Source organism: Schistocerca serialis, chromosome 9, assembly GCF_023864345.2.
Source record: "Schistocerca serialis cubense isolate TAMUIC-IGC-003099 chromosome 9, iqSchSeri2.2, whole genome shotgun sequence".
NCBI lineage: Eukaryota > Metazoa > Arthropoda > Insecta > Orthoptera > Acrididae > Schistocerca > Schistocerca serialis.
Genome location: NC_064646.1, coordinates 102,772,636 through 102,798,184, shown reverse-complemented (window position 1 = coordinate 102,798,184; position 25,549 = coordinate 102,772,636). Strand labels below are relative to the sequence as shown.

The 25,549-nt window shown below is 39.6% G+C and overlaps 1 protein-coding gene across 2 annotated transcripts in view; it reads left to right on the top strand.

The window, feature by feature from the left end:
- Positions 1–25,549, top strand: part of LOC126418505 (CD2 antigen cytoplasmic tail-binding protein 2 homolog) — a 90,969-nt gene that overhangs the window by 49,802 nt on the left and 15,618 nt on the right. For both annotated transcript variants that reach the window (XM_050085296.1, XM_050085297.1), the window contains 2 exons: positions 11,504–11,651; positions 23,762–23,937. In XM_050085296.1, the coding sequence (XP_049941253.1) occupies positions 11,504–11,651; positions 23,762–23,937 (324 nt within the window). The remainder of the gene's footprint in view (positions 1–11,503; positions 11,652–23,761; positions 23,938–25,549) is intronic.

The window sequence follows — 25,549 nt, the reverse complement described above, 5'->3', positions numbered from 1 at the left end:
TTTTGGTCCGACTGCCAGAGATGGCGGACATGTGTGCATGAGGTGTGCATGCTTGTGTGAATGTGTGTGTGTGTGTGTGTGTGTGTGTGTGTGTGTGTGTGTGTGTGTGTGTGTGTGTGTGTGTGTTTTTCTCTTTTTCTGATCAAGGGTGTGACCGAAAGCTAATGTGTAAGTGTCTTTTGATCATACCTGTCTGCAGCTTAATATGTCATCTCTACAGTAAGTAGCAGCCTATCGTTTTCCTTCATTGTTACTAAGATTTAAAGTTTTACTAATGAGAGTTTATTGGCTTCTGGAAGTATTTAAATGCTATTCTCCATGTACTAAAATAATTTAATGGATTTGGTGAGCAGCAATTTGCGTCTGTTTGCTGACTGTGCTGTAGTGTACAGGAAAGTGTTAGCGTTGAGTTACTGTAGGGAGATTGTTCATGTAATTTTGGAATACAGTATTAGTGACGTGCTGCTTGGTAGTCATTTCTGTTAAATATCTAGGTGTAACATTCAAAGTAACATGAAATAGACACAGCTTTTTATATGCCCCATTGATCAACAACACTAGATGAACTAAAAAACGAAGTTACAGTTGTGGTAAACTAGGTGACACAGGACATCTTGCATTTTTGTGGAATGTATTCAGCTATCTTGTGATTATTAACTGTGCAGTTCTTGGAGAATGCATGTAAAATATATAAACTTTCATGTGAATAGTCAAATTTAAGTAATGTCATTCTTATACACTACGTGATCGAAAGTATCCGGACACATGGCTGAAAATGACTTAAAAGTTCGTGGCGCCCTCCATCGGTAATGCTGGAATTCAATATGGTGTTGGTCCACCCTTCACCTTGATGACAGCTTCCACTCTCACAGGCAAACATTCAATCAGTTGCTGGAAGGTTTCTTGGGAAGTGGCAGCCCATTCTTCACGGAGTGCTGCACTGAGGAGTGGTATCGATGTCAGTTGGTGAGGCCTGGCACGAAGTCAGCACTCCAAAACATCCCTAAGGTGTTCTATAGGATTCAGGTCAGGACTCTGTGCAGGCCAGTCCATTACAGGGATGTTGTTATCATGTAACTACTCGCCACAGGCCGTGCGTTATGATCAGATGCTCGATCGTGTTGAAAGATGCAGTTGCCATCCCCGAATTGCTCTTCAACAGTGAGAAACAAGAGGGTGCTTAAAACATCAATGTAGGCCTATGCTGTGATAGTGCCACACAAAACAACAAGGGTTGCAAGCCCCCTCCATGAAAAAGACGACCACACCACAACACTACCGCCTCCAAATTTTACTGTTGGCACTACACGCACTGGCAGATGACGTTCACCGGGCACTCGCCATACCCACATGTTGCCATCGGATCGCCACATCGTGCACCGTGATTCGTTACTCCACACAGTGTTTTTGCACTGTTCAATTGTCCAATGTTTATGCTCCTTACACAAAACGAGGCATTGTTTGGCATTTACCAGCCTGATGTGTGGCTTATGAGCAACCGCTCGACCGTGAAATTCAAGTTTTCTCACCTCCCGCCTCACTGTCATAGTACTTGAAATGGATCCTGATGCAGTTTGGAATTGCTGTGTGATGGTCTGGATAGATATCTGCCTATTACACATTACGACCCTCTTCAACTGTCAAAGGTCTCTATTAGTCAACAGACGCGGTCGGCCTGTACACTTTCATGCTGTACGTGTTCCTTCACGTCTCCACTTCACTATCACGTTGGAAACAGTGGGCCTAGGGATGTTCAGGAGTGTAGAAATCTTGTGTACAGACATATGACACGAGTGACACCCAATCACCTGACCACGTCCGAAGTCCTTGAGTTCTGCGGGGTGCCCCATTCTGCTCTCTCATGATGTATAATGACTACTGAGGTCACTGATATGGAGTACCTGGCAGTAGGTGGCATCACAATGCAGCTAATATGAAAAAACATATGTTTTTGGGGGTGTCCAGATACTTTTGATCACATAGTGTATTAATGTTTGTAAAAAGATCAAGTATTTTGAATTACCTAGTAGATATTAAGTTTTTATTTTTGTTTCATCATCATTTTCTAATGCAGTTGTAGTGTGGCTAATGAAGTCTATCATTCCTTAGTTCGACATATCGTTGTATATGTACATAGTGTTAGCCATTCCCAATGCTTCTTTAGTCAGTTCACTACATTTTGGCCCAATTTCTCCTTCATTTCCCTTTGTGGGTGCTTCTTACAAGATGCAAAACATGAATTGCATATCTCTTTTGACTGTGTAACCTACTTGATCTGCCTTCTTGCATTGTACTTGAATTTGACATGTTCCTTTCTTTCATATCAAATGAATTAAAACATATTAATATGCTATGATCGGAAATAATGATAGTCCAAACCTAACCAGCAATGTATCACATGTAAACTTTCTGTATCAGAAAGCTGTAGTTTTAACTGGGCAGGGGTGTATGGATCTAGTGTGCAGCAGACCTACCTTCTTGGTTTTGCATCTTTGAAGTCCCACTGCAGCATCCACACCTTTCGGACTTATCTGATTGTATCTACAGAACAGCTAACAACACACACACCAGCGTAACTTATGAAAATTAATGTGCTACAAAAATAATTATCTGGGGAAGTTGTTACACCTGTAAATCACAGATATTTCTGGTAAAAGCTTAATATATTTTGGAGGCCCACTGTCCTCCATTTTTTAGATGTACTTTCATTACAGCAATACAGATGCTTCAATCAGAATTCACTGTGTTGTTGCGAATATAACTGTTGACTCTCGACTCAACACTACTGACTTTCGAAAGAAAGTTACATGCAGGAGAATGCACAGTCAGAGTCTCCCATAGTTCTACTATGCTTTGACTCCTGTGCCTGCCACATGGGTGTTGTTACTACACTGCCAGGATAGTTTAGTAGATGCTGCCACTTTCTCAATGTTTAAGTCTGCAACTTTGTCAGTGCTCAGAAATTCTTATCATCATTAGTGGCCTATACTTCCTAACAGAAGATTCAAGTAGCATCACACAGGCATTTTCTTTGGCGACTCAGAAGTCCAGTGGGAGAGTCCACATGTCGCCAAGATGTGGTGGGGCAAGTGTATACCACGCTAAAAGAGTGGTTCATCAGAGGTACCTGTCTACATGCTCAATTCCCAGCTAATTTATTGAGATGGGCTCTGCCGTGGAACTTGCTGACATCCTTGATGAGTTTCTTCCATCTGCTGTGTTCTTTGGCAAGCTCCACCCATTTTCACAGCCAATGTTAAATGTGTTCGTATTGCACTTGATGCAGTCTTTAAAGTGCAAAGCAGATCATCTCTTGGCACGTGCTATATCACTACGTAGTGTGCGTCGAGGAAGATGGGAGTGGTCCATATGATATAAGTGTCCTAGCCACCACACGTGACGTTCCTTGGGTGTGGTGGTGATATACAGTAGATCTGCAGCATGCAGGACAATATTATTTATCACATGGTCCCTCCGTGTTATGCCTAGAATGTTTTGTAAGCACCGTAGATGGAAGGTGTTGAACTTCTGCTCTTGCTTGTCGTACAGTGTCCTGGTTTCAGCATGAGACTGCTCAGCACATGTCCTATAGTTGAGCATTTTTTATGGTCACCATAAGGTGTTTGGTGTCCCATACTCTTGTGTGGAGCTTTTTGAAAGTTTTCACCGCTTTGCACGTGTTTGCATTTATTTCATAGTCTGGAGAAAGATCTTCAGACACCGAGGTAGCAGAATTGGTCAACTTCATTCAACAAGGAGCCTTCTAATCTTATGGCAGGCATATTGTGTATTCTTGCACCATAATCACTGTCTTCTTTATAGTCTCAAACATGGGAAAGAGCTTGCACGCAGCAGCAGATTTGTCCCTAAGCCTTTGAAGGTTGTCTTGAATACGCACTATGAATGCTGCATTGTCAGTGGATAAAGGGTTACTTATAAATAAGTCCTCATGATAGCGCTTGGATCTGAGCAACGAGATGCTGTCAGGTTCACCATCAGACCTGGTATGTAGATGGATGCCCAGGTTTGTTTTGCTGAAAGCAACTTAGAGGAGTAATGGGAAGAATGTGCCAAACAAGGTACGGGCGAGTGCACAGCCTTGACGAACCCCTCTTTGCATAAGAAAAGGATCTGATACGCCCATATTGTTGTGAAAAGCCCTGATTATCTTCAAGAGTTTTGGAGGACACCCTGCCTTCACTAGTAAAGATTCAGTCCCTCCCTACTGACTGTGTCAAATCCCTTATTTAGCTCGATAAAAGCAATGAACAGTGAGACCTTATGTTTGTGGCATTTTTCCTGAATTTGCCAGTGTGTGAAGACCATACCAGTAGTAGATTGGTGTGGCTCAAAACCCACATTGAAAATTTGGGTACACATGCTTGGCAAGCTCCTCCATTCTGCCCAGCATCACATGGTCAAATGCTTTTCCAAATGATTTTGAGCAGTGAAATTCCATGGTAGCGATTGCAATCACCATGATTGCCTTTATCTTTGTATAGAGGAGAGTCCTCTTGGGTAAAATAGTCCTCCATTCGGATCTCCGGGCGGGAACTACTCAAGAGGATGTCGTTATCAGGAGAAAGAAAACTGGCGTTCTACGGATCGGAGCGTGAAATGTCAGATCCCTTAATCGGGCAGGTGGGTTACAAAATTTAAAAAGGGAAGTGGATAGGTTAAAGTTAGATATAGTGCGAATTAGTGAAGTTCGGTAGCAGGAGGAACGAGACTTTGGGCAGGTGAATACAGGGTTATAAATACAAACTCAAATAGGGGTAATGCAGGAGTAGGTTTAATAATGAATAAAAAAAATCGGAGTACAGGTAAGCTACTACAAACAGCATAGTGAACGCATTATTGTGGCCAAGATAACACGAAGCCCACGCCTACTACAGTAGTACAAGTTTATATGCCAACTAGCTCTGCAGATGAAGAAGAAATTGATGAAATGTATGATGAGATAAAAGAAATTATTCAGGTAGTGAAGGGAGACGAAAATTTAATACTCATGGGTGACTGGAATTCGAGAGTAGGAAAAGGGAGAGAAGGAAACGTAGTAGGTGAATATGGATTGGGGGAAAGAAATGGAAGAGGAAGCCGCCTGGTAGAATTTTGCACAGAGCACAACTTAATCATAGCTAACACTTGGTTCAAGAATCATAAAAGAAGGTTGTATACATGGAAGAAGCCTGGAGATACTGACAGATTTCAGATAGATTATATAATAGTAAGACAGAGATTTAGGAACAAGGTCTTAAATTGTAAGACATTTCCAGGAGCAGATGTGGACTCTGACCACAATCTATTGGTTATGAACTGTAAATTAAAACTGAAGAAACACTAAATAGGTGGGAATTTAAGGAGATGGGACCTGGATAAACTGACTGAACCAGAGGTTGTACAGAGTTTCAGGGAGAGCGTAAGGGAACAAATGGCAGGAATAGGGGAAAGAAATACAGTAGAAGAAGAATGAGTAGCTTTCAGGGATGAAGTAGTGAAGGCAGCAGAGGATCAAGTAGGTAAGAAGACGAGGGCTAGTAGAAATCCTTGGGTAACAGAAGAAATATTGAATTTAATTGATGAAAGGAGAAAATATAAAAATGCAGTAAATGAAGCAGGCAAAAAGGAATACAAACGTCTCAAAAATGAGATTGACAGGAAGTGCAAAATGGCTAATAAGGGATGGCTAGAGGATAAATGTAAGGATGTAGAGGCTTATCTCACTAGTGGTAAGATAGATACTGCCTACAGGAAAATTAATGAGACCTTTGGAGAAAGGAGAACCACTTGTATGAATATAAAGAGCTCAGATGGAAACCCAGTTCTAAGCAAAGAAGGGAAAGCAGAAAGATGGAAGGAATATATAGAGGGTCTATACAAGGGCGATGTACTTGAGGACAATATAATGGAAGAGGATGTAGATGAAGATGAAATGGAAGATACGATACTGCGTGAAGAGTTTGACAGAGCACTGAAAGACCTGAGTCGAAAAAAGGCCCCGGGAGTAGACGACACTCCATTAGAACTATTGACGGCCTTGGCAGAGCCAGTCCTGACAAAACTCTACCATCTGGTGAGCAAGATGTATGAGACAGGCGAAATACCCTCAGACTTCATGAAGAATATAATAATTCCAATTCCAAAGAAAGCAGGTGTTGACAGACGTGAAAATTACCGAACTATCAGTTTAATAAGTCAGAGCTGCAAAATACTAACGTGAATTCTTTATAGATGAATGGAAAAACTGGTAGAAGCCGATCTCGATGAAGATCAGTTCGGATTCCATAGAAATATTGGAACATGTGAGGCAGTACTGACCTTACGACTTACCTTAGAAGAAAGATTAAGGAAAGGCAAATCTACATTTCTAGCATTTGTAGACTTAGAGAAAGCTTTTGACAATGTTGACTGGAATACTCTCTTTCAAATTCTAAAGGTGGCAGGGGTAAAATACAGGGAGCGAAAGGCTATTTACAATTTGTACAGAAACCATTTCCTTGGAAAGTTTGGCTATGTTTGCTTTGTATGTTGTTGTTTTTAACGTCAGGCAGGATTCCAGGTTCTTATCAATAAGGTGGTTTGTCAGTTTACTTTTTATGATGTTCATGATTGAAAATGATTGTTCACATGAGTTTGTGTAGCTGAAATGTGACAGAACAGCAAATGCTAGTTTTTTTTAACAGATGGAATGAGTCTATAACACTTCTTGCCATGTCTTCCTTCTCTAAGTCTGTCAGAGCAGACCATTTGTACCGTAAACTAATATTACATTTTTGTCTCTCTAACTGTGCCAAATCAGCATTAAGACACTCAGATTTGGAGCTCAATTATTTCTTGCTTTTTAGCTCTAGCAGTTGGATTTCAAAAGTGCCAATTTCAGTATCAAAGGGAGCACTGAGTGGATTTTTAACAAAGGCTAATGACCCTTTGTTTTTGCTGAACTCCTGAAACCTCTGCAGGAAAGTCTCTCTCATGTTTAAGTCATTTTCTTGCCGATATTTCAGAATACTTGGGAAATGAATTAACGTTCCTCTCTCCAAATCTTGTGCCAGAGAGACAATTTATTTTCATATTAAGTTATGTCTTCTAACTCTGAAAAGACTGTTTTTTCATTCCCTTGTAGTTTATGATTCAGCTCATTTAGATGAGCTGTAATGTCTATCATAAAACAGAATTTTTGGATCCAATGCGCTTGTGTTAATACAGGATAGTCAATTCCCTTTTCTAGGAGAATATTTTAAGTTCTGGTAATAGGAAGTGAAACACTAAAATGTATCCTCTTGTAAACCAGCATACCTTCCATTATTGTGTTGACGATCTGAATGACTAGGTCCATAACACTGCCAATTTCTTCTGGGAATGTCTGGGCACAAACAACTTATTGACAAATGATGCAATGATAAACTAATATCTTGTGGCTTATTCCTTCCTTGAAAAGAGAAGCAAATCATTTTCTCACTCCCGTATACTTTTTGCCCCGCCTGTTGCAATTGAAACAATTTTATCGAAGTTCAAGCATACAATGACACTATTTGCAATATCCTCACCACGTTTGACCTTTGAGTAGCAGCAATCCTAAAAGCTATTATTTAGGATCCACAGGTGAAATAAACTACACATAACATGAAATTTTTCCTTATTCTTACAATTATGGAACAACTCTTTGGATGCACTTAAAAAACAACTTTTTATGTATTTACTGCCTGTGTATGGTTTTCCTCTCTTACCAATCTCTTGACTTATAACAAAGTTGCAAGATTAGTATTCTTGGAAGATTGTGCTCAGTTATTAAATATCGAACTTGATTTTTCTTTATTCATTTGAAGTTCCTGAACAGCTTTTTCTTATATCACTAGCGGAATATTTACTTCCAAACTACAAATGTTTGGTTGTTAAGTGCCTCTCCAAATTTGATTCTTCTTATGTGCCAGTTTTTCTTAACAAATGAGACAGGTTGGAAGACCATTTGAGTTTTGTATGATGAACACCTATCCAACCGCTATCCAAGCCCGACAGCGATTAAGTTTGGTGGTCTGACGGTAACCGGTGCTACCACTGCGGCAAGGCTGGCGGCTCATCTCTGCCTTAATGACTTGTATTATCTCTGCCAATACTGCTCCACTCTGCGACAATGATAGAGACTGTTCACTTTTGTCACACATGAATTGAGATCGATCAGGTGAATTAACACTTCAATATGTCATGATCCACTACTCTGATCACATTGCAGTTTTCACCACAATTATTCTAATTGACTACTCTGTACAGCTAGACATGCTTATACTTGCTCAGTTCTTTCTTTAATTATTTTAATTTATCCAATTGTGGACAAAGTGTACCATGAGCGTGGCTAGTGGATGGACATACCTCTGCCACACATCAACTGCATTACACAAAGAATTCAGAATCTATTTGTGTTGTGCCACTTTGCTCCGTAAAGCAATACATTTACATCTACATCCGTACTCTGCAAAACCCTGTGAAGTATATGGCAGAGGGTACTTTCAGTTGTCCCAGTAATTAGAGCTTTTTCCCCGCTCCATTCATGTGTTTAGTGCAGAAAGAATTATTGCTTAAACTCCTCTAGGCATGTTGTAATTAATCTAATCTTATTTTCAGAATCCATATGGGAGCGATACATTGAGGGATATAGTGCATTCTTTGACTTATCACTTAATACTGGTCCTGATTAGGCTTTCACGGGATAGTTTGTACCTACGTTCAACCATTTACCAGTTCAGTTATTTGAGTGTCTCTGTGACGCTCTCCCATTTGTCAAATAAACCTGTGACCATTTATTTTGAGAATTCCCCCTCCCACTCCCCCACTATTTTCACTATTTTACGGTGGCTTACATGAGGATTTTGTAAGCAGTCGTCTTTGTATACCAACTGCATTTCTGTAGTATTCTACCAATGAATTAAAGTCTTCCACATTCTTTACAAATGGCAGAGCCTATGTGATCATTCCATTGTAGGCATAGAAAACTATATTTTCTCATTTACTGCTGCTGTTATTGAATAAATTACTTAGCATTCAAATTATTTTCGTTGTTAAGATAATAAGTACAAAACAGTCAGTTTCAAATACCCGAAAATTGGCTTCATTGTTAAAGGAACTTACTTTTTGACGTTGGCAAGCAGTATCTGACACATACAACTTGTAATTCTAAAATTAGTTTATTATTATTATTCACAAATGGGTGAGGTACAATCAGTCAGTGTTGCTTTGGTGGTTGGCTTTCCTTTGTGTCCAATTTTGTTTCATCCTTTCAGAATGAAGTATCTTTCATCAGACCAAGGTGTTCCAGTCCGTTTTCTAATTTCCCACTTACCAAGTTTCCGATCACATATCTTTTGTCTGAATGTTTTTCTGTCTCTAATGTCTGCCTGAGTTACACTGGCTACTTTACAATCCTCCTTAATTACAGGAATCCATTTAATTGGCTCAGTTTTGGCCTTTCTTCTGTTTTCATAGAATTCTACTATTTGTTTTGTCAACCTAGTGGGTGCCATTCTTTTAATGTGCCCGTAAAATTTAAGTCTTTGTTGTCTCATGTCACCTTGTATATCTGTGTATTCTTCTGTTTCCTTATTACTTTTCAGCCTATTAGTTTCTCCACCAGTAATTTTTGGGCCTTATACTTTCCTAATAATCTTTCTTCCTTTCTTTCTTTTGAATGTCTTCAATATCCCACTTTCTATTTAAAATTAAAGTTTACACTCCATAAAGACATCCAGGTTTGAATACAGTGCTGTAATGCCCAGGTTTATTGAATTTAGAAAGTTAATTTTGTATTATAAATATCTTGTGTCAATCTTAACGCAGTTGCCATTTTTTGACAGCGAACTTTGTTTGCAGCTTTTTCCAGACCGTTTTCTTGTACGATTTCTCCCAAGTATTTAAATTGAGAAACCCTTTTCATTTTTCCATATTACATGTTCAAAAACATTGGTGCTTGTTTGTTTCATGTCATATATTCCGTTTCTTATAATGAAATTTGTAGCCCTACTTTTTCTGTAACTTCTTTAAGAATTTCAATTTGATTTTGAGCTGTGGTAATATCACTAGTTAAAATTGCCAGGTCATCTGTTAAGGTGAGGCTGTCTACTCTAATATCACTTCTAACTAACTTGATTGATTGAACTATATTTTGACTCGACTTTTGCTCTCACCATTCTGTAATTGCCTTTTCCAAAACACAGTTGAACAGCAATGGGGAGTGTCCCTCTCTCTGTCTAACACCATTCTTTATATCAAATGGTTCAGAAATTTCCCCCATGAATTTAACTTCAGAGCTAGTTTTGGTTAACGTTTCCTTAATCAGTGTTATAGTTTTAATATCTAGTTCTTGTTCCTCTAAAATTTGGAAAAGAGATTAATGATCAACTAAGCCGTAGGCTCTTCTAAAATCCACAAACGTATGTACAATATTGTTACTAGAAGTCCTTTGGCGCCTAAGGATTAGTTTTAAATTAAGAATTTGTTCTGAACAGTATCCGTTTGGTCTAAAGCCTGCTTGGTATTCACCAGTTTTAGGTTCTAACTGTGCTTGGGTTCGATCAAGTAAACATTGTGAGAATTTTGTATGTGATCGGGAGAGAGAATTTCCTTGGTAATTATTAACATCGGTTCTATCCCCTTTTCTTATGCTATGGATTAATTAGGCTAGTTTTCCAGTCCTCATGTATTTTCTCAGTTTGCCAGGTATGTCCTATTAGTTGAGTGATCTCTATTATAGCGTTAGGACCAGCTGATTTTAGTAGTTCTGCAATTATGCCATCTTCTCCAGATACTTTATTGTTTTAAGTTTCTTAATTTGTTTAGTCATTTCAGTTTCGTCAGGTTCTTTAGAGTTAGGTTTGGTGTTATTAGTTTGCTGTGCTTGGAATTTATTCACTGGTTCTGGACAGTTTAACAGTTTTTCAAAAAATTTAAAACAATTAATTAATTAATACTAAAATCAAATTGGGCATTCCAGTCTGAGCTGCCGAAATTGGCAGTCTTGTTTGCATGAGATTTGCTTGCTTGTGTGTATGACTGGTGTGTGTTTCTCTTTTGCCGATGAAGGCTGTGGCAAAAAGCGTTATGTAAATGTCTTTCAATTGTGCCTGTCTGCAACTTAACGTGTCTTCTTCACAGTAAGTAGCAGTCTGTCTTTCCCTACGTTGGTTGAGATTCCTGTCTGGAGTTTCCATTATTTAAAATCAACATAACTTTTATAAAGTGATTTTTCATTGCCATACAGTGTATAATAACCGTCGTTTTACCAACTTTGTGTTTTGTCCCTATAGCCGACATATTCGTCCTGAGAGAATCAGCAGGTGTATTCAGATTTAAAATAATTCTCATTTTTTTCAGGTTCAGTTGCACATTTTAATTACATGTTTACAATTTAATTAAAATGAGCAACTAGACTGAAACATAAATTATATGTTTCTTTTTTTTCTATCAGAAAAAATAGTCCCCTTTGTCTTAGTTTTGATAATCATCCTACTTGCAGATAAAAGAGGCAGACAAGCCTGCAGAAGCAGAGCCTGAGAGTGACAGTGATGTATCCAGTGTAGCATTTGATCAGATTCCAGTTTATCGGAAAATGCTAGAGTATATGAAACCTGGAGAGACAGTTGCCAAGTCACTGAGAAGATTGGGTAAGTGAAGCTCCGAAACATAGGTTTGTAAGAATGAAGACAAGTTTATTTAAATGTAATTTGTATTATTCTGGAGTTTATGTTATGAGGTAGTATAACTTAGCCAATTAACGTGAACTTCAAAGAAGTCTAGATCAAAACCATGAACTGTTTAGTGTGTTGGTATATTTTACCGATTTCTTGTTCACATTAGCAACAGTTAAGAATAGCAGTTTGTTTGCTTAATGTAAGAAAGCATTTTTTTAAACATAATACGCAAGAAATATAAGCTTTTTACCATATTTGTGTGTTTGTGCAGTGTTAAGTATTGTGATGACCCATTGAATTTTGAAACAGTTATTTTACGTACAGAATTTTTAAGGTAAGGTCTAATCAAACAATGGAAAATCCAGGATGGAATGTAACAATATTACAAAAAGGGTATTTGCTACTCACCATATAGTGGAGAGGCTGAGTCTCAGATAGGCACAACAAAGTGTCAGAAGTGAGCATTCGCCCAACTAGACCTTTGTCGAAAATAAACAGTACACACACACACACACACACACACACACACACACACACACACACCCACGCGCGCGCGCGCGCAAACACAAACACACATGACCACAGTCTCTGGCTGTTGAAGCCAGACTGTGAGCAGCAGTGCATGGTAGGAGAGGCAACAGGGTGATGGAGTAAGGAGGAAGCTGTGTGGTGGGGGTGGGGTGGGGGGAGAGAGAGAGAGAGAGAGAGAGAGAGAGAGAGAGAGAGAGAGAGAGAGAGAGAGAGAGATAGGGGGGGGGGGGGATAGTAAAGTGCTGTTTGTGGGAGCATACAGGTGGGGAGAGGAAGGGCAGCTAGGTGCAGTTGGGATGGTTGGGAGGTTAGGCAGAGGGCGGGGGGTTAGCAGAAAAGGACAGAAGTAAAAAGACTGGGGGTGCATTGGGTGACTTTGTAGTGCTGGAAAGGGAACAAGGAAGGGGCTAGACGGGTAAAGACAATGACTAATGACTAATGAAGGTTGAGGCCAGGAGGGTTACAGGAACATAGGATGTATATTGCAGGGAGACTTCCCACCTGCGCAACTCAGAAAAGCTGGTGTTGGTTGGAAGGATCAAAATGACATGGAAATGAAGAAAGTTGCGTTGGGCAGTGTGCTCAGCCACATGGTGGTCCAGTTGTTCCTTGGCCACAGTCTGCCAGAGGCCATTCTTGTGGACAGACAGCTTGTTGGTTGTCATGCCCCCATAAAATGCAACACATTGGTTGGAGATTAGGCTATAGATCATATAACTGGTTCCACAGGTGCCTTGCCTTCGATGGGATAGTTGATTGTGACTGGACTGTTGTAGATGGTGGTGGTGGAAGGTGTATGGGATAGATCTTGCATCCAGGTCTATTACAGGGATATGAGCTCTGCTGCAAGGGGTTGGGACCAGGAGTTGTGTAGAGATGGGCAAGGATATTGTGTCAGTCTGATGGGCAGCAAATATCACTGTGGGAGGGGTGGGAAAGGTAGTGGGTATGATGCTCTTCATATGAGGGCACAACGAGAGGGTGTTGAAACCCCGATGGAGAATGTGATTCAGTTGCTCCAATTGTGGGTGGGAATGAGTCATGAGGGGAATGCTCCTCTATGGCCGGACAGTGGTAATTTGGTAGGTAATGGGTGGCTGGAGAGATAAGGCATGGGAGATCTGCTTTTGTACAAGGTTGGGAGGGTTATTACAGTCTGTGAAGGCCTCACTGATGCCCTTGGTATGTTTTGAGAGGAACTGCTTGTCACTGCAGATGCGACAGCCACAAGTGGATGCATTGCTGGTGGTTGGTAGGTTTGATATGGACAGAGATACTGATTTGACCATCTTTGAGGTGGAGTTCAATATCGAGGATGGTGGCTTGTTTGGTTGAGTAGGACCAAGTGAATGGGGGAATGTGGATTGGATGTTCTCACCCTCGATCCAGATCATGAAGATGTCATTAATGAATGTGAATCAGGTTACGGGTTTGGAGTTGTGGGTGTTTAGGAAGGATTCCTCCAGATGGCCCAAGAATAAATTGGCATAGGATGGTGCAATACGAGTGCCCATAGATGTACCCCGGATTTGTTGATAGGTAATGTCTTCAAAGGAGAGGTAATTGTGGGTGAGAATATAGTTGGTAACGGTGATTAGGGAGGAGATTGTTGGTTTGGAATCCACCGGGTGTTTGAAAGGCAGTGTTCAATAGCAGTAAGGCGATGAGTATTAGGGATGTCAGTGTAGAGAGAGGTGCCATCAATAGTGACAAGCGGAGCATCCTGTGTTAAAGGAACAGGAACTGTGGAGAATCAGTTGAGAAAATGGTTTAAGGTAGATTGTGGCTCATAGGCTGAAGGTGTTGGTCTACAAGAGCAGAGATTCTCTCTGTGGGGGCACAGTAACCAGCCACAAATGGGGTGTCCTGGGTGGTTGGGTTTAAGGACTTTAGGAAGCATGTAGAAGGCAGCAGTGCAGGCAGTGGTTGGAGTGAGGAGAGAGATAGTCTCTGGGGAGAGGTTTTGGGATGAGCGTAAGGATTTGAGGAGAGACTGGAGATCCTGCTTGACCTCTGTAATGGGGTCAGTGTGGCAGGGTTTGTAGGTGGATGAATCTGACAGCTGGTGGAGTCCTACTGCCAGGTAAGCCTTGTGGTTCAAAACAACAGTTGTGGAGTTTTGTCAGAAGATAGCATTAAAAGGTCGGGATCAGTTTAAGTGGTGGATTGCATTTCTTTCTGCGAATATAAGGCTAGTTTGCATGTTGAGGGATTTGGGGAATGATGCTGAGACTGAGACTGAGGCTGAGGCAAGGTTCGAGGTTAAGAAATTCTGGAAAGTTAACAGGGGGAGATTTGGGAGTGGATCACAGTTGGATGAAGGAGTGAACTGAGTCAGGCATGGGTCAACACTGGTCTTTGGTTGAGTCTGATCGGTAGGGTCGGTGGTGAAAAAGTGTTTCCACTTTTGGGACTGGGAGAAGGAGAGAAGGCCTTTAACAAGTCCTGCATGATGGAATTTGGAAGTGGGGCAAAAAGAGGACTTTGGAAAGGAGTGACACATCTACTAAGGTCTACATGTTACAGTAGTTTGTATCAAATTGTGTGTTCACCAAACGAGGGAGATATGATGTTCATTTTCTGAAACTGCTGCCTTCAACAGAATGGTCTCCTGTGATTCAGTAGGCTTTCTACATAGTGGATGAAGAAAGAAAAGACTTGTAAAGGGCAAGAGTCAATCTGTACGAACATTGTGATACATATTCAGTGTTAGTTTTGGTTAAGTGTTGACAGTAGCATGTGAATTAATGTGGTAAGGCAGTAAAAGCAGCTATGGACCATCCAGTGGGATTTCACTCAGTCTGTCCACTCAGTATTTTAAAATGTGATTTATAATAGGTTCCTGCAGTAACAGCTGTAGGAGAGAGTTTGCAATGATTGTCAAGTTGACATCTTGGTTCAGGATATGTATGGTCTCATGTATTTACTTTTGCTACTGTGTCACCTCTTACTGAGGAGAGCAACCAGCTATCTGTTAAGGCTGGATAGGTTAATGTGTGTTCGTGATTTACACTAGCTTATATATTTTATGTTTGAGGTGGGTCACACACTATTACATATTTGCTCGCAGCTGTCTCTGAAAATGAAACTGATTTCGCAAGTGACCAAGTGCGGGAAACAAACTGGAGTCAGACTAGTTTATCAATTTAAATAATGATTTGAATGACTGCGATACATGAAGATCAATGATAATAGAGTCATGCAAAATGATGACCCCTATCAGTGCAGATGACACTGTATTCTGGTTGTATGTAAAGGCTGTTGGTGGCACCAAAGTTAATATCCAGTCCCAAGCTAATCAGACAGGAACTGCAATTGAGAGTAGGAAAGCAGAAGGTGAAATGTTAATTTTGTTTTCAAATGTTCTTTTACAAAGGAATACACAGGGGAATTGTCCCAGTTTAATACTCCTGCCACTGAAAAGATGAGTGAAATAACTATTACTGTCAGTGGTGTTGAGAAAAAGCTGAAATCATTAAAATTGAACATAGCTCCAGGGCCCAGTGGAATCCCTGTCAGATTCTATACTTAATTTGCAGCTGAGTACGCCCTTCTTCTGACTATAATCTTTCATAGATCCCTCGAACAAAAAATTGTGCCCATTTCTTGGATGAAAGCACAAGTCACACCCATCTACAAGAAGATAGTAGAAGTGATCCATAAACCTAATGTCCGATATCCTTGACATTGATTTGTTGTAGAATCTTAGAACATATTCTGATCTCAAACATAATGAGGTATCTCGAACAGAATGACCTCCTCCATAACAACCAGCTTGGATTCTGTAAGTATTGATCATGTGGAACCCAACTGTCACTTTTCTCACATACTGAAAGCTTTTGATCAAGGCAGTCAGGTAGATGCAGTATTTCTTCATTTCTGAAAAGTATTTGACTCATTACCACACCTACGCATATTGTTGAAACTACGATCATACGGGATATGAAATGAAATTTGTGTCTGGATTGAGAACATTTTGGTAGGAAGGAGACAGCACGTTATCTGGGACAGAGAGTCATTGTCAGACATAGAAGTAACTTTGGGTGTGCCCCTTGGAAGTGCATTAGGACCCTTGCTGTTCATGTTATTTATTGATGACCTTGCGTACAATATTGGTAATAGCATCAAACTTTTTTCAGATGGTGCAGTTATCGATAATGAACCACTATCTGAAAGAGACTGCATAAATTTTCAGTCACATCCTGATAATATTTCAGAGAGGTGCAAAGATTGGCAGTGTGCTGTAAATGTGTAGAAATTGTGCACTTCACAAAACGAAAAAACATAGTATCCTATGACTATAATATCAGTGAGTCATATGAATACTTGGATGTACCACTTGGTAGGGATTTGAAAGGGAATGATCACATAGGCTCAGTTGTGGATGAATCGTGTGGTAGACTTCGGTTTGTTAGTAGACCACGCGGGAAGTGCGATCAGCCTCCAAAGGAGATTGCTTACAAATTGCTCCTGTGACCCATTCTATATTATAGCTCAACTGTGTGGAACCCCTACCAGATAGGACTAGCAGGAGATATTGAACACGTACAGGTAAGGGGAGCATGAATGGTCACAGATTTATTTGATCTGTGAGTGTGTGTCACAGAGATGCCGGAGAAACTGAAGTGGCCGACTCTTGAAGATAGATGTAAACTATCTTGAGAAGGTCTACTAACAAAGTTTCAAGAACCAGCTTTAAATGATGACTCGAGGAATATACTGCAACTGGGTACAATGGGACATACCCTCTGCCATGCACTTCACGGTGGTTTGCTGAGTTTAGATATAGATGTAGGAGAGGAGCCAGTGCCAGTGGAGCGGTTTCAGTTGTGAATGGCCTCGTGTGATGGTTCAGGTGCAGTTGAGACAGCTGACATGTATCTCACGTATGTTGTAAACTATAGCTAGCCAGGGTGCAAAAGGCTGTATTAAAGATTACATCAGCATGACAAGTAGTTTGAAAACTATAAAATTTCAAAATAGCAATATCAAGCGGAGTAACAGAGCTGCTGTGAAGCCTGGATATTGATTTCTGTCACAGCCTCTTGACATAAAAAAGACAATAATTCAGACAAACTGCAGTACTGCATTATGCATGCATCTGAAGCGAGCAGTAATAGCTCAAATAATTACCATGAAAAATTTCCATTAGTCATCTCTTCATGCTTATCTGCCGTTTTACTCCCCGACTTGAACATTAAAAGCACTTTTGGAACAAAATGAGATTTTCCTTTTGTAGAAGAATCATTAACTTATTTTCGAGATACAAATAAATTTATTGTATTCTGCACAACTATACATTTACATGATATTTGATTTTTACCTACAGTGAGTAGCTATCCTTTTGAAAGTGCCGCTTTTTTCCTTTCCTTGATCCATATCACCACTTGTTGTGTGTAATATGTGAATTCTGAATATGTCTTTGCAGGGGTGAATTAATGAAGTTTTGTGGGTGGGGGCAGTTGCTTAGAAGAGAAAGAAGACCCAGGGGTGCTCCCCTTGAACGTCTACAAAAAAACTACTGTTTTAAGCTGTTTTGATACTTTAAAATATAAAACATTTGCAAAAATGTGTTTTATTGTAGAGAAAAAAGGTTTTAAATTTCTTGAAATGTGTAGCATTTACAACCCAATCGAGTAATTTCTTTTATATAATTGTTAACACACAGCAAACTCTTTAGATATGCTCCTGAATTCTGGGCAAGCAGTCTAACAATAGTAGCAATGACAACATTGGGGGCAAACCTGATAGCGTCCTTAGAGAAATGCGAAGCATGTGCTGCTGTGGCAGATCTGGAAGCCTTGCTGGTATTTGGCACTCACAATTTGAACAGGAAGGGGAGCACAAGTCACTGGTACATTCTCTTGGGCACACAAAGTAATGCGGCTTGAGGAGTACCGAATTGAATGACTAAATCCACTGACCAAGACCATTTGATTTTTAATTTAGCTTCAACTCTTGGGTGGGTGGGGAAGGGGGCGATCACCCCCTCCACCACCACTACCCGCCCCTCTTTAATCCGCACTTGTATCTTTCATTGACATATATAATGGACCTGCCCTCATTACAGTAATTTCCACATTATTCAGAAAGTAAATATGTTTATTTCATACATCGAATGAACATTTAAACATAAACATTGCATGAAAGTTCTTGTAGAATGTAAATGCTTTTGGATTAAAGAATGTCACTCACTGAAAAGTAGAAGTGTTGAGTTGTCAATGGGCATGTACAAAAGAAAGGAAACTTGCTTGTTTTTAGAATTATCCTTTAATGAGCTAGAGTAAACCCCCACCCCCTCCCTCCCCGTCCACTCCACTCTCCACTCCTGGCTTGATTAACAGTACCATTGTTATTTTTTGGCACTCTGACTAATTGTGGTGGGGGTAGTGTCCGGTGGGGTAGGTAGAGGGAGACAGAAGAGTAGGCAGGGAGAGGGGCTGGGAGCAAGTGACTAGTGGCTCGGAAGGAGGCAGCAGGTTTGCTAGTATAAAAACTGTTTACTGCTGTGTGTTTCTGTGTGCCACATGTCAGTCAGCTATAGGTAAGTGGTTGCCTTTACTTCATTTTACTTATTATTCCACCCAGAAATTTCCATTGTTGTTACGCACTTTTTGATGGGAATTTTACACTCTTGTCTAGCTCTTCCAACATAAATTTTTTTTACACTACACACAATCTACCAGGCATGATACATAGTTCTTCCTGCACCTACGGTGTGTGGAGACCGCACATCATGCTGTGTAGAACAGCTGAAAGTATGTGGGCTGACAGCGGCATTGCCAATTGAGGCAGCCACAACACAGGCAAAGTGTGCAGCTCGCAGACAACATGCAGCTGAGACAGCCACTGTGTTAGAACACAGGAACTGTCTCTCCCAGTGGCCGGTATAAGAACTTGTTTCTCCCCAGGTTACATGTTATATTTTGTGGCCTCTCATCAACATAAAAATGTGTGAATATCTATTAATTTTTGAAAATGTAGTATAACTGGATAAATAAAAATATCTTCTCACCAAGCCGTGGTACATACAGGTTAAAGAAATGTGCAAGCTTTTGGTGCCACTGGCTCCTTTTTCTGGGATGGGGGTTGAAGGGAAGGAAGAAGGATGAATTAAAATGACTGGTGGGGTTTAGGAAATGGGGAGAGTTTAGAAAAGTTACCCAGAAACTTAGGCTAGTGGAAACTTATTGGGTGGGATGAGAAGGAAACTGTACTGAATGCCTTCTAGTGTCAACCTGTGTGTCAGTATTTACTGTCTTCTTGGTCTTGTGGACAAGCCGAGCAAGCCGAATTTCACTTGATCCATGTTGTTTCTTACAGAGGATATTTTTGCTCTCTAGAAATATAATAATACATTATCATGAAATGTGTTCAAGAAAATACAGCAGACTGATCAGTGATTTCAGGTTTTTGTGTATGTTCGGTGATGCTCCTTGCAAATGGGAATGACCTATGCATTTTTCCAATCACTGGGAATGATTTGTTCCTCCAGACATAAAGGTACATTGCTGCTGGAAGAGGAGCAAGTTCTTTCACATATTCTTTGTAGGGTCATATAGGTTTCCTGTAGTGCTCTATCACTAGTAATGTTGGGACTGAGATAGGTATTGCAAAGGTCCCCCTACTAGCCATTAAAACCATCAGCAAGTTTCTATGTGCATGTGGTTCTGATGAGGCATTGGCAGCATCAGCACTAATTTGTGTATACTTATCATATATATAAATAAAAAATTATGAACATAATATTGTGGGATACATTCAGCATTAGCCAGAGTATACATTGTTTTTGGGAAACTTCTGCTGTATTAGTAGCAGTTGTGGTGATTGTATTGCTCACGGATGTGCTTGAAATTAAATCTACATACATACTGTGGAAACCTCTGTGAAGGTCATGGCAGTGGGTACTTGGCATTGTATTACACTTTAGGGTCTTCTGTTCCAGTCAGATATGGAGCATGGGAAGAGTGACTGCTAAAATGCCACTCTGCATGCTGCTATTAATCTAATCTTGTCTTCATGGTCCCTGCAAGAGTAATGCACAGGGTGATGAAGGATATCGCTAAATTCTTTGTTTAATTTGGGTTCTTATAGCTCTGTAAGTAGGTTTTTATGAGATAATTGATGACTATCTGAGAGTGTATGCCATTTCAGGTTTTTCAGTATTTCTGTACACTCACCTCCGATAAAACAAAACTTGTGACCATTAATGCTGCCCTTCTTTGGGCAGTTGTTTTTCTGTGAAGAGTTATATAAATAGGCATTGTCGTTGCAACACATCGATCCTGTAATCCTCTGGGCGTAAATCTAAATCTCCATTAGCCCCCTAGCCCCATCTCTGCACCCCTACCTCAAGTCTCTAACTTCACCCATCCTGCACCCACACCCTTCTTCAGTTCTGTCTGCCCTTCCAAATCCGCTCCTCCGTGGCACTGTGCACTGCACGAGCTCACCTGTACAGTGCCTGCACAGCAGTCCTGTCCCATGCACCTGCTGCTTCTCCGTCCCACACTCCTGTCCCATTAACTTACTGCCTCTCCCTCTCACCCATCAGCCGCCCTTCACTGACCATCTCTTGTGCTCCCTCTCTCCTTTCTCCCTTTTCCCACCCCACCTTACACGACCTCTCGCCATAGTCTAGCTAAGCTGCAGAGTCTAGTCAGACGACTCAGCTCCTCTGTTACTCTGTGATTTGTTACCTTTATGTCTTTAATTATTTGTTTTGATACTATATCTGAATGAGGTGTTCATCTATCATATATTATTATTGTTACCAGCTGCCATCTGCTTAGATATGAGTGAAACCACTGATTGCAGATTTCTCTTATACCATAAGCATCCTATTTGCATATGAGTGGGATGTGATAAATTAGATCAAAGGCCTTTCCAGTATCAATAAAAGATCCAGTTGCAACATGTGTTTCATTGAATGCAGTATTATATGATCAGTAAATGAATTGAGAGCCTCGTTGGTGGATTTTTTTCTCTAGAAGCCAAACTGTTGTGTTGTAAATAGGGAGTCCCTTCAGGAAAAAACATAAATCAAGTATACATATTATTTTCTATTGGTTTGGATGCAGTTGGATGGAGGAAAATTGGTTGATGGTTATTGACATCATATTTACCTCCTAGTGTAATGGAACTGTCTTGTAGGTTTTGATTGGCTAAGCGACTGTGCCAGGGTTCTTAACGAGTCTGGTTATATTACGTAGTGGTTTACTGTTTCATCGTGAAGCTGTTTTGTTGTGTATCTGGGTAAACCATTAAGGCCACGTGTGGAGTAATTTTTTGTGTTCCTAATTATTAGCCATTCCCAAATAATTGGGTAGTAGAGAAAGTAATTTGAAAAATCTTATGCATGTTGTAGAGAGAGATTTTGTCTGTTGAGAGCAACCAACTGAAAGACTGCTAACTATACTTCAAAAATATTTATTAAATATGACGTGAACAGGTTTGATGTTCATTATTTGTTGACCATTATATTGGAGAGATTCTGGTGTTTTCTGTTTGACATTGGTTTGCAAAGTTTTCGTTGCAGTAACGTACATGCTTCACAATTGTTATTTGAATTATCTATACAGGCTTTATTTGGTAGATTTTTGCTTTAGATATTAATTTATGGAGGCCTTTTTTGTACTGTTTAAAATACATGCAGAAAGCAGGACCCTCTGCAGTAACACTTTGTTTAGAATGACCTACTAGTCTTATGTGATATTCTTATACCCTTCCTAATTCAGCCATTACAAGTTATCTTGCCTGAATGTTGTACCTTGACTCATTTTGCAGTGAACGTAGTATGGAAATGATGTCACTTCATTTCAAGGAATAGTAAAATTTACTGACCATTGTGTTCCTTCATAACAATATCCCAGAACTTAGACTGAAGTACATTTTTAAACGTGTTGCTACTGATAGAGTCTTGGATTTGCATTCTTGAGATGGAAGCAGATGGTGACTTGCCATTTGTTGTCCTAAACAAACCCATAAAAGAATACCCTGGTCAGTGTGATAATTGAAACATTTCAGGGCATTTATAAAAGAAAGGTTCTGACTCCAGGTAAACTGCATCTGTACAAGTGCTTGAATTGCATGTTATCCACACTGAATTCTTCACCACATTTTCCATAGTGATGGAGAAGAGATTTATGACATTACACATTGTGCATGAAATATTTGCAAAATTTATATTAAAATCACCACACAGTATGATCTCCCTACCTTTGTATTTGTAAAAATCGTTACACTCTCTAGCCCATTTGGAAACTGGTATATGTTGACATCAGTCATGCAGTACATACAGACAGTTAGTACATTGGGCTGCTTGATCTCAGAGCACAATATTAAAAGTGTTTATCAATATGTAAGTGGCCAGTTTTGTTGCATGTGCTGAATTCTGTGCCCTCCTAGATAACTTTTAGGAAACAACGTCCCTACTCCTCCTATTAGAGCTTTAAAAACTGCCTCCAACTGCATAATTTGAAAAGTTAATGAGCAATACGTTTTCAGTTGGGAGTCAGTACTGAGAGAAACAAATAACATCAATCTTGAAACTAGTGGCTGACAAGTAGGCTTCAGCTTCCAATTGCTTGTTATGTGTTGACTGTATATTCTGATAACATGTAATGAAAGCTGAGTCAGACATGCGGAAATGTTAGTTTAGGTAATTTAAATTGTAAGTTTCTTTTTGAGACAGGTTTGTGCTTTCATTTTGGTTTGACATTCTAAGCACACTAGTACTCACTTCATTTAATGTGAGTTGGTGTTTACTACATTGTTATTTACATTTGTCCTCGTAATATTATCAGCTCTCTCTCTTGTTACAGACAGCGGTTTTTTACCTCATATATAGATTTATATGTCTGTATTTTGTTCATGAGGCTTCTGTCATTGTTGGGTCTGTTCCTGCAGGAATTCATGTGCTTTAGTAGTTTCCCATTGGAGGACCACCTAGCATAAGTACAGACTTGCTTTTAGTTTCATTTTCTTGGAATATTTTCTGTAGAACCTGATTTATGTCTGAGGAAAGCCCCCTATTTTGATGCTGATATAGGGTCATGTCATGTTTAGTGAAATGACTTCTTCATGGCAGAGTTAAACACGTACATTGTTTCTGGTACAACTAGTCATCAGATTAGAAATGTTTCATGCATTATTAAAACCAAACAATTTTACCTTTTTTTGCAGTTGCATTTTAATGCCAGTCTTCTTTGTAAAATACTTTGCACTTATTACCACTTTTAGCTTCAATTTTATCACAACCTTTTTCAGGTACAACATTATCTGGCACCAATTTTGAAATCATTATCTAAACTTGAGTGTTTTATTTTTGCAGACAGTAGCATAATTTTGAAGTTACTCACAGTTTAGTATGCCCATACTTTAGTGTCGTAGGGGACAGTGTACCCAAGATCTTTTAATATCACCCCCCCCCCCCTCTCACTTTTCTTTTATTGATTTTTAATTTGTGCATTTAGTTTGAAAGAAATGGTGACTACTAACTTATTTTCGAAATATTTAATGTTATATAAAGTGTGTTGTATTTTGCTTTACAGGAGGCAATAAGACAATGTCGGCATCTGAGCGGTGGCGCCGGAAAAAAGCAGGTCTGCAGGATGATTCTGGCAACAGTCAGCATGTGACAGATCTCACAGCAATGGCCAATCAACTGTTGTCAGAGACAGGCAACATGGATATCTACCAAGAGAGCTATGAGCACATAACCTCCATTGTAAGGATAAATGTTGTCTCCTTTATGTAATAAAATGGCTTTATTTGCCCCTCTCAGTTTACTAAGATGCTTCAGTATATCAAATCTTACAGCATACTTTTTTTTAATATATTGCTGGGGTTTAGTGCGTTAGGAAATACTGAGTCTTTAGAGGGTAATGTATGTAAAATTTGTCTTTGTGCTAAAACCAACATTCATACTGCAACATTTGAGTCACCCCTTTGCTTTAGAAACTGAGATTGCAATACGTGTAATGAAAATGACTGGAGTACTCTTTTTAGCAGACACTAGCTTTTCAAACATACTCATGATGGTCACTATCTTAAGTGTTGAAATGGTTGCCAAGCTGTTGTATCCCACACGTAAACACTTGCATCCACAGATATTTGTGCTCAAGTCAGTTCTAGTGAGAAACTTGTGCAAGCAGTAATACAGCTTGTACTAAATCAGTGCCCTTATTCTCAGCATACAATGAATGCAGAAAGTGATGATAAACTGATTGAAATCAATGAGGATTATGTGACACTGAAATAAAGGAAATACTGAGACATGTCAGTAGATATCAAACGAAAATCCTGTGGTCTTGACAGAATGAAGCTGAAGAATCACTTCTGAAGTGTTTGGCCTTATTAGGGATATCTGTACAGCTGAAAAATAGTTATCCAATAGCACAGCTTCTGTAATGTTGTTAGATGCAGTTCCCTGCCAGGGTGATAAGACAGTCAGGCCAAATGCAAATACATGAGAAAACAATGGAGACAGCTTTCAATGATGGGGTGGGACTTACTCTGGTGTTTAACATGTAAGGCTTTACTGATGAAAGGCCACAAAGTATCTGTGTGTATGTTAGATGATTAGGATGAAGCAATTGAAATTACATCAGATTACATCATCCTATACTAAACGTAAATTTGTGAGATAATGGACAGTGGGCAAAATAGTTTTGTGAGAAAACAGACTGAAACACAAGCGCTATAAACATTATTAACAAGTTCTTAATTGGCTGCTTTCCTATTTAGTGATGTCAGATAGAATGTAAAATGGAAATTCATCAACACTTCTTTTCTGGGGAACTTGTAACACTTCGGATCTGTCCATCATATTTTGACACTACGACCCAGGATGGCAAGTGAAGTCTACACTACAAAGTATGATTAATATCTGTGTTTGAATTGTGATAATCCTGTCCTTTGCTGATTCACTATTATTGCCAAGCATATCTTGTGCTAATTGAGTTCAACACTGTTTTTTTTTCTGTTCTAATCTTAGTGTTGCAATATAACATACTAAATTCATGAACTGGTTTAGTTTCTGAATTAAGATCAAAATTTATCTTCAGTCAGTGACATTTATACAGTTGGCCTTTATGCTTCTTTTTCTTCATTTAGGTCACAATTAATTTCCTCCCCATCCTTATCCTTCTCTACTGAGAGTCATGTATTGAACAGATCAGCCACGAAAGCCTGAAGAGTCACTTTCTTTATTGACTCTACACGACAGCTAGAGTCATCAGTACTCCTTTTGTTCCAACACTTGTAGTGATGAACTCCAGTGTAGTGCATGCATGTTGATGCAATGACAGTATCAGTTGCTACAAATTTTGACTGCTCAG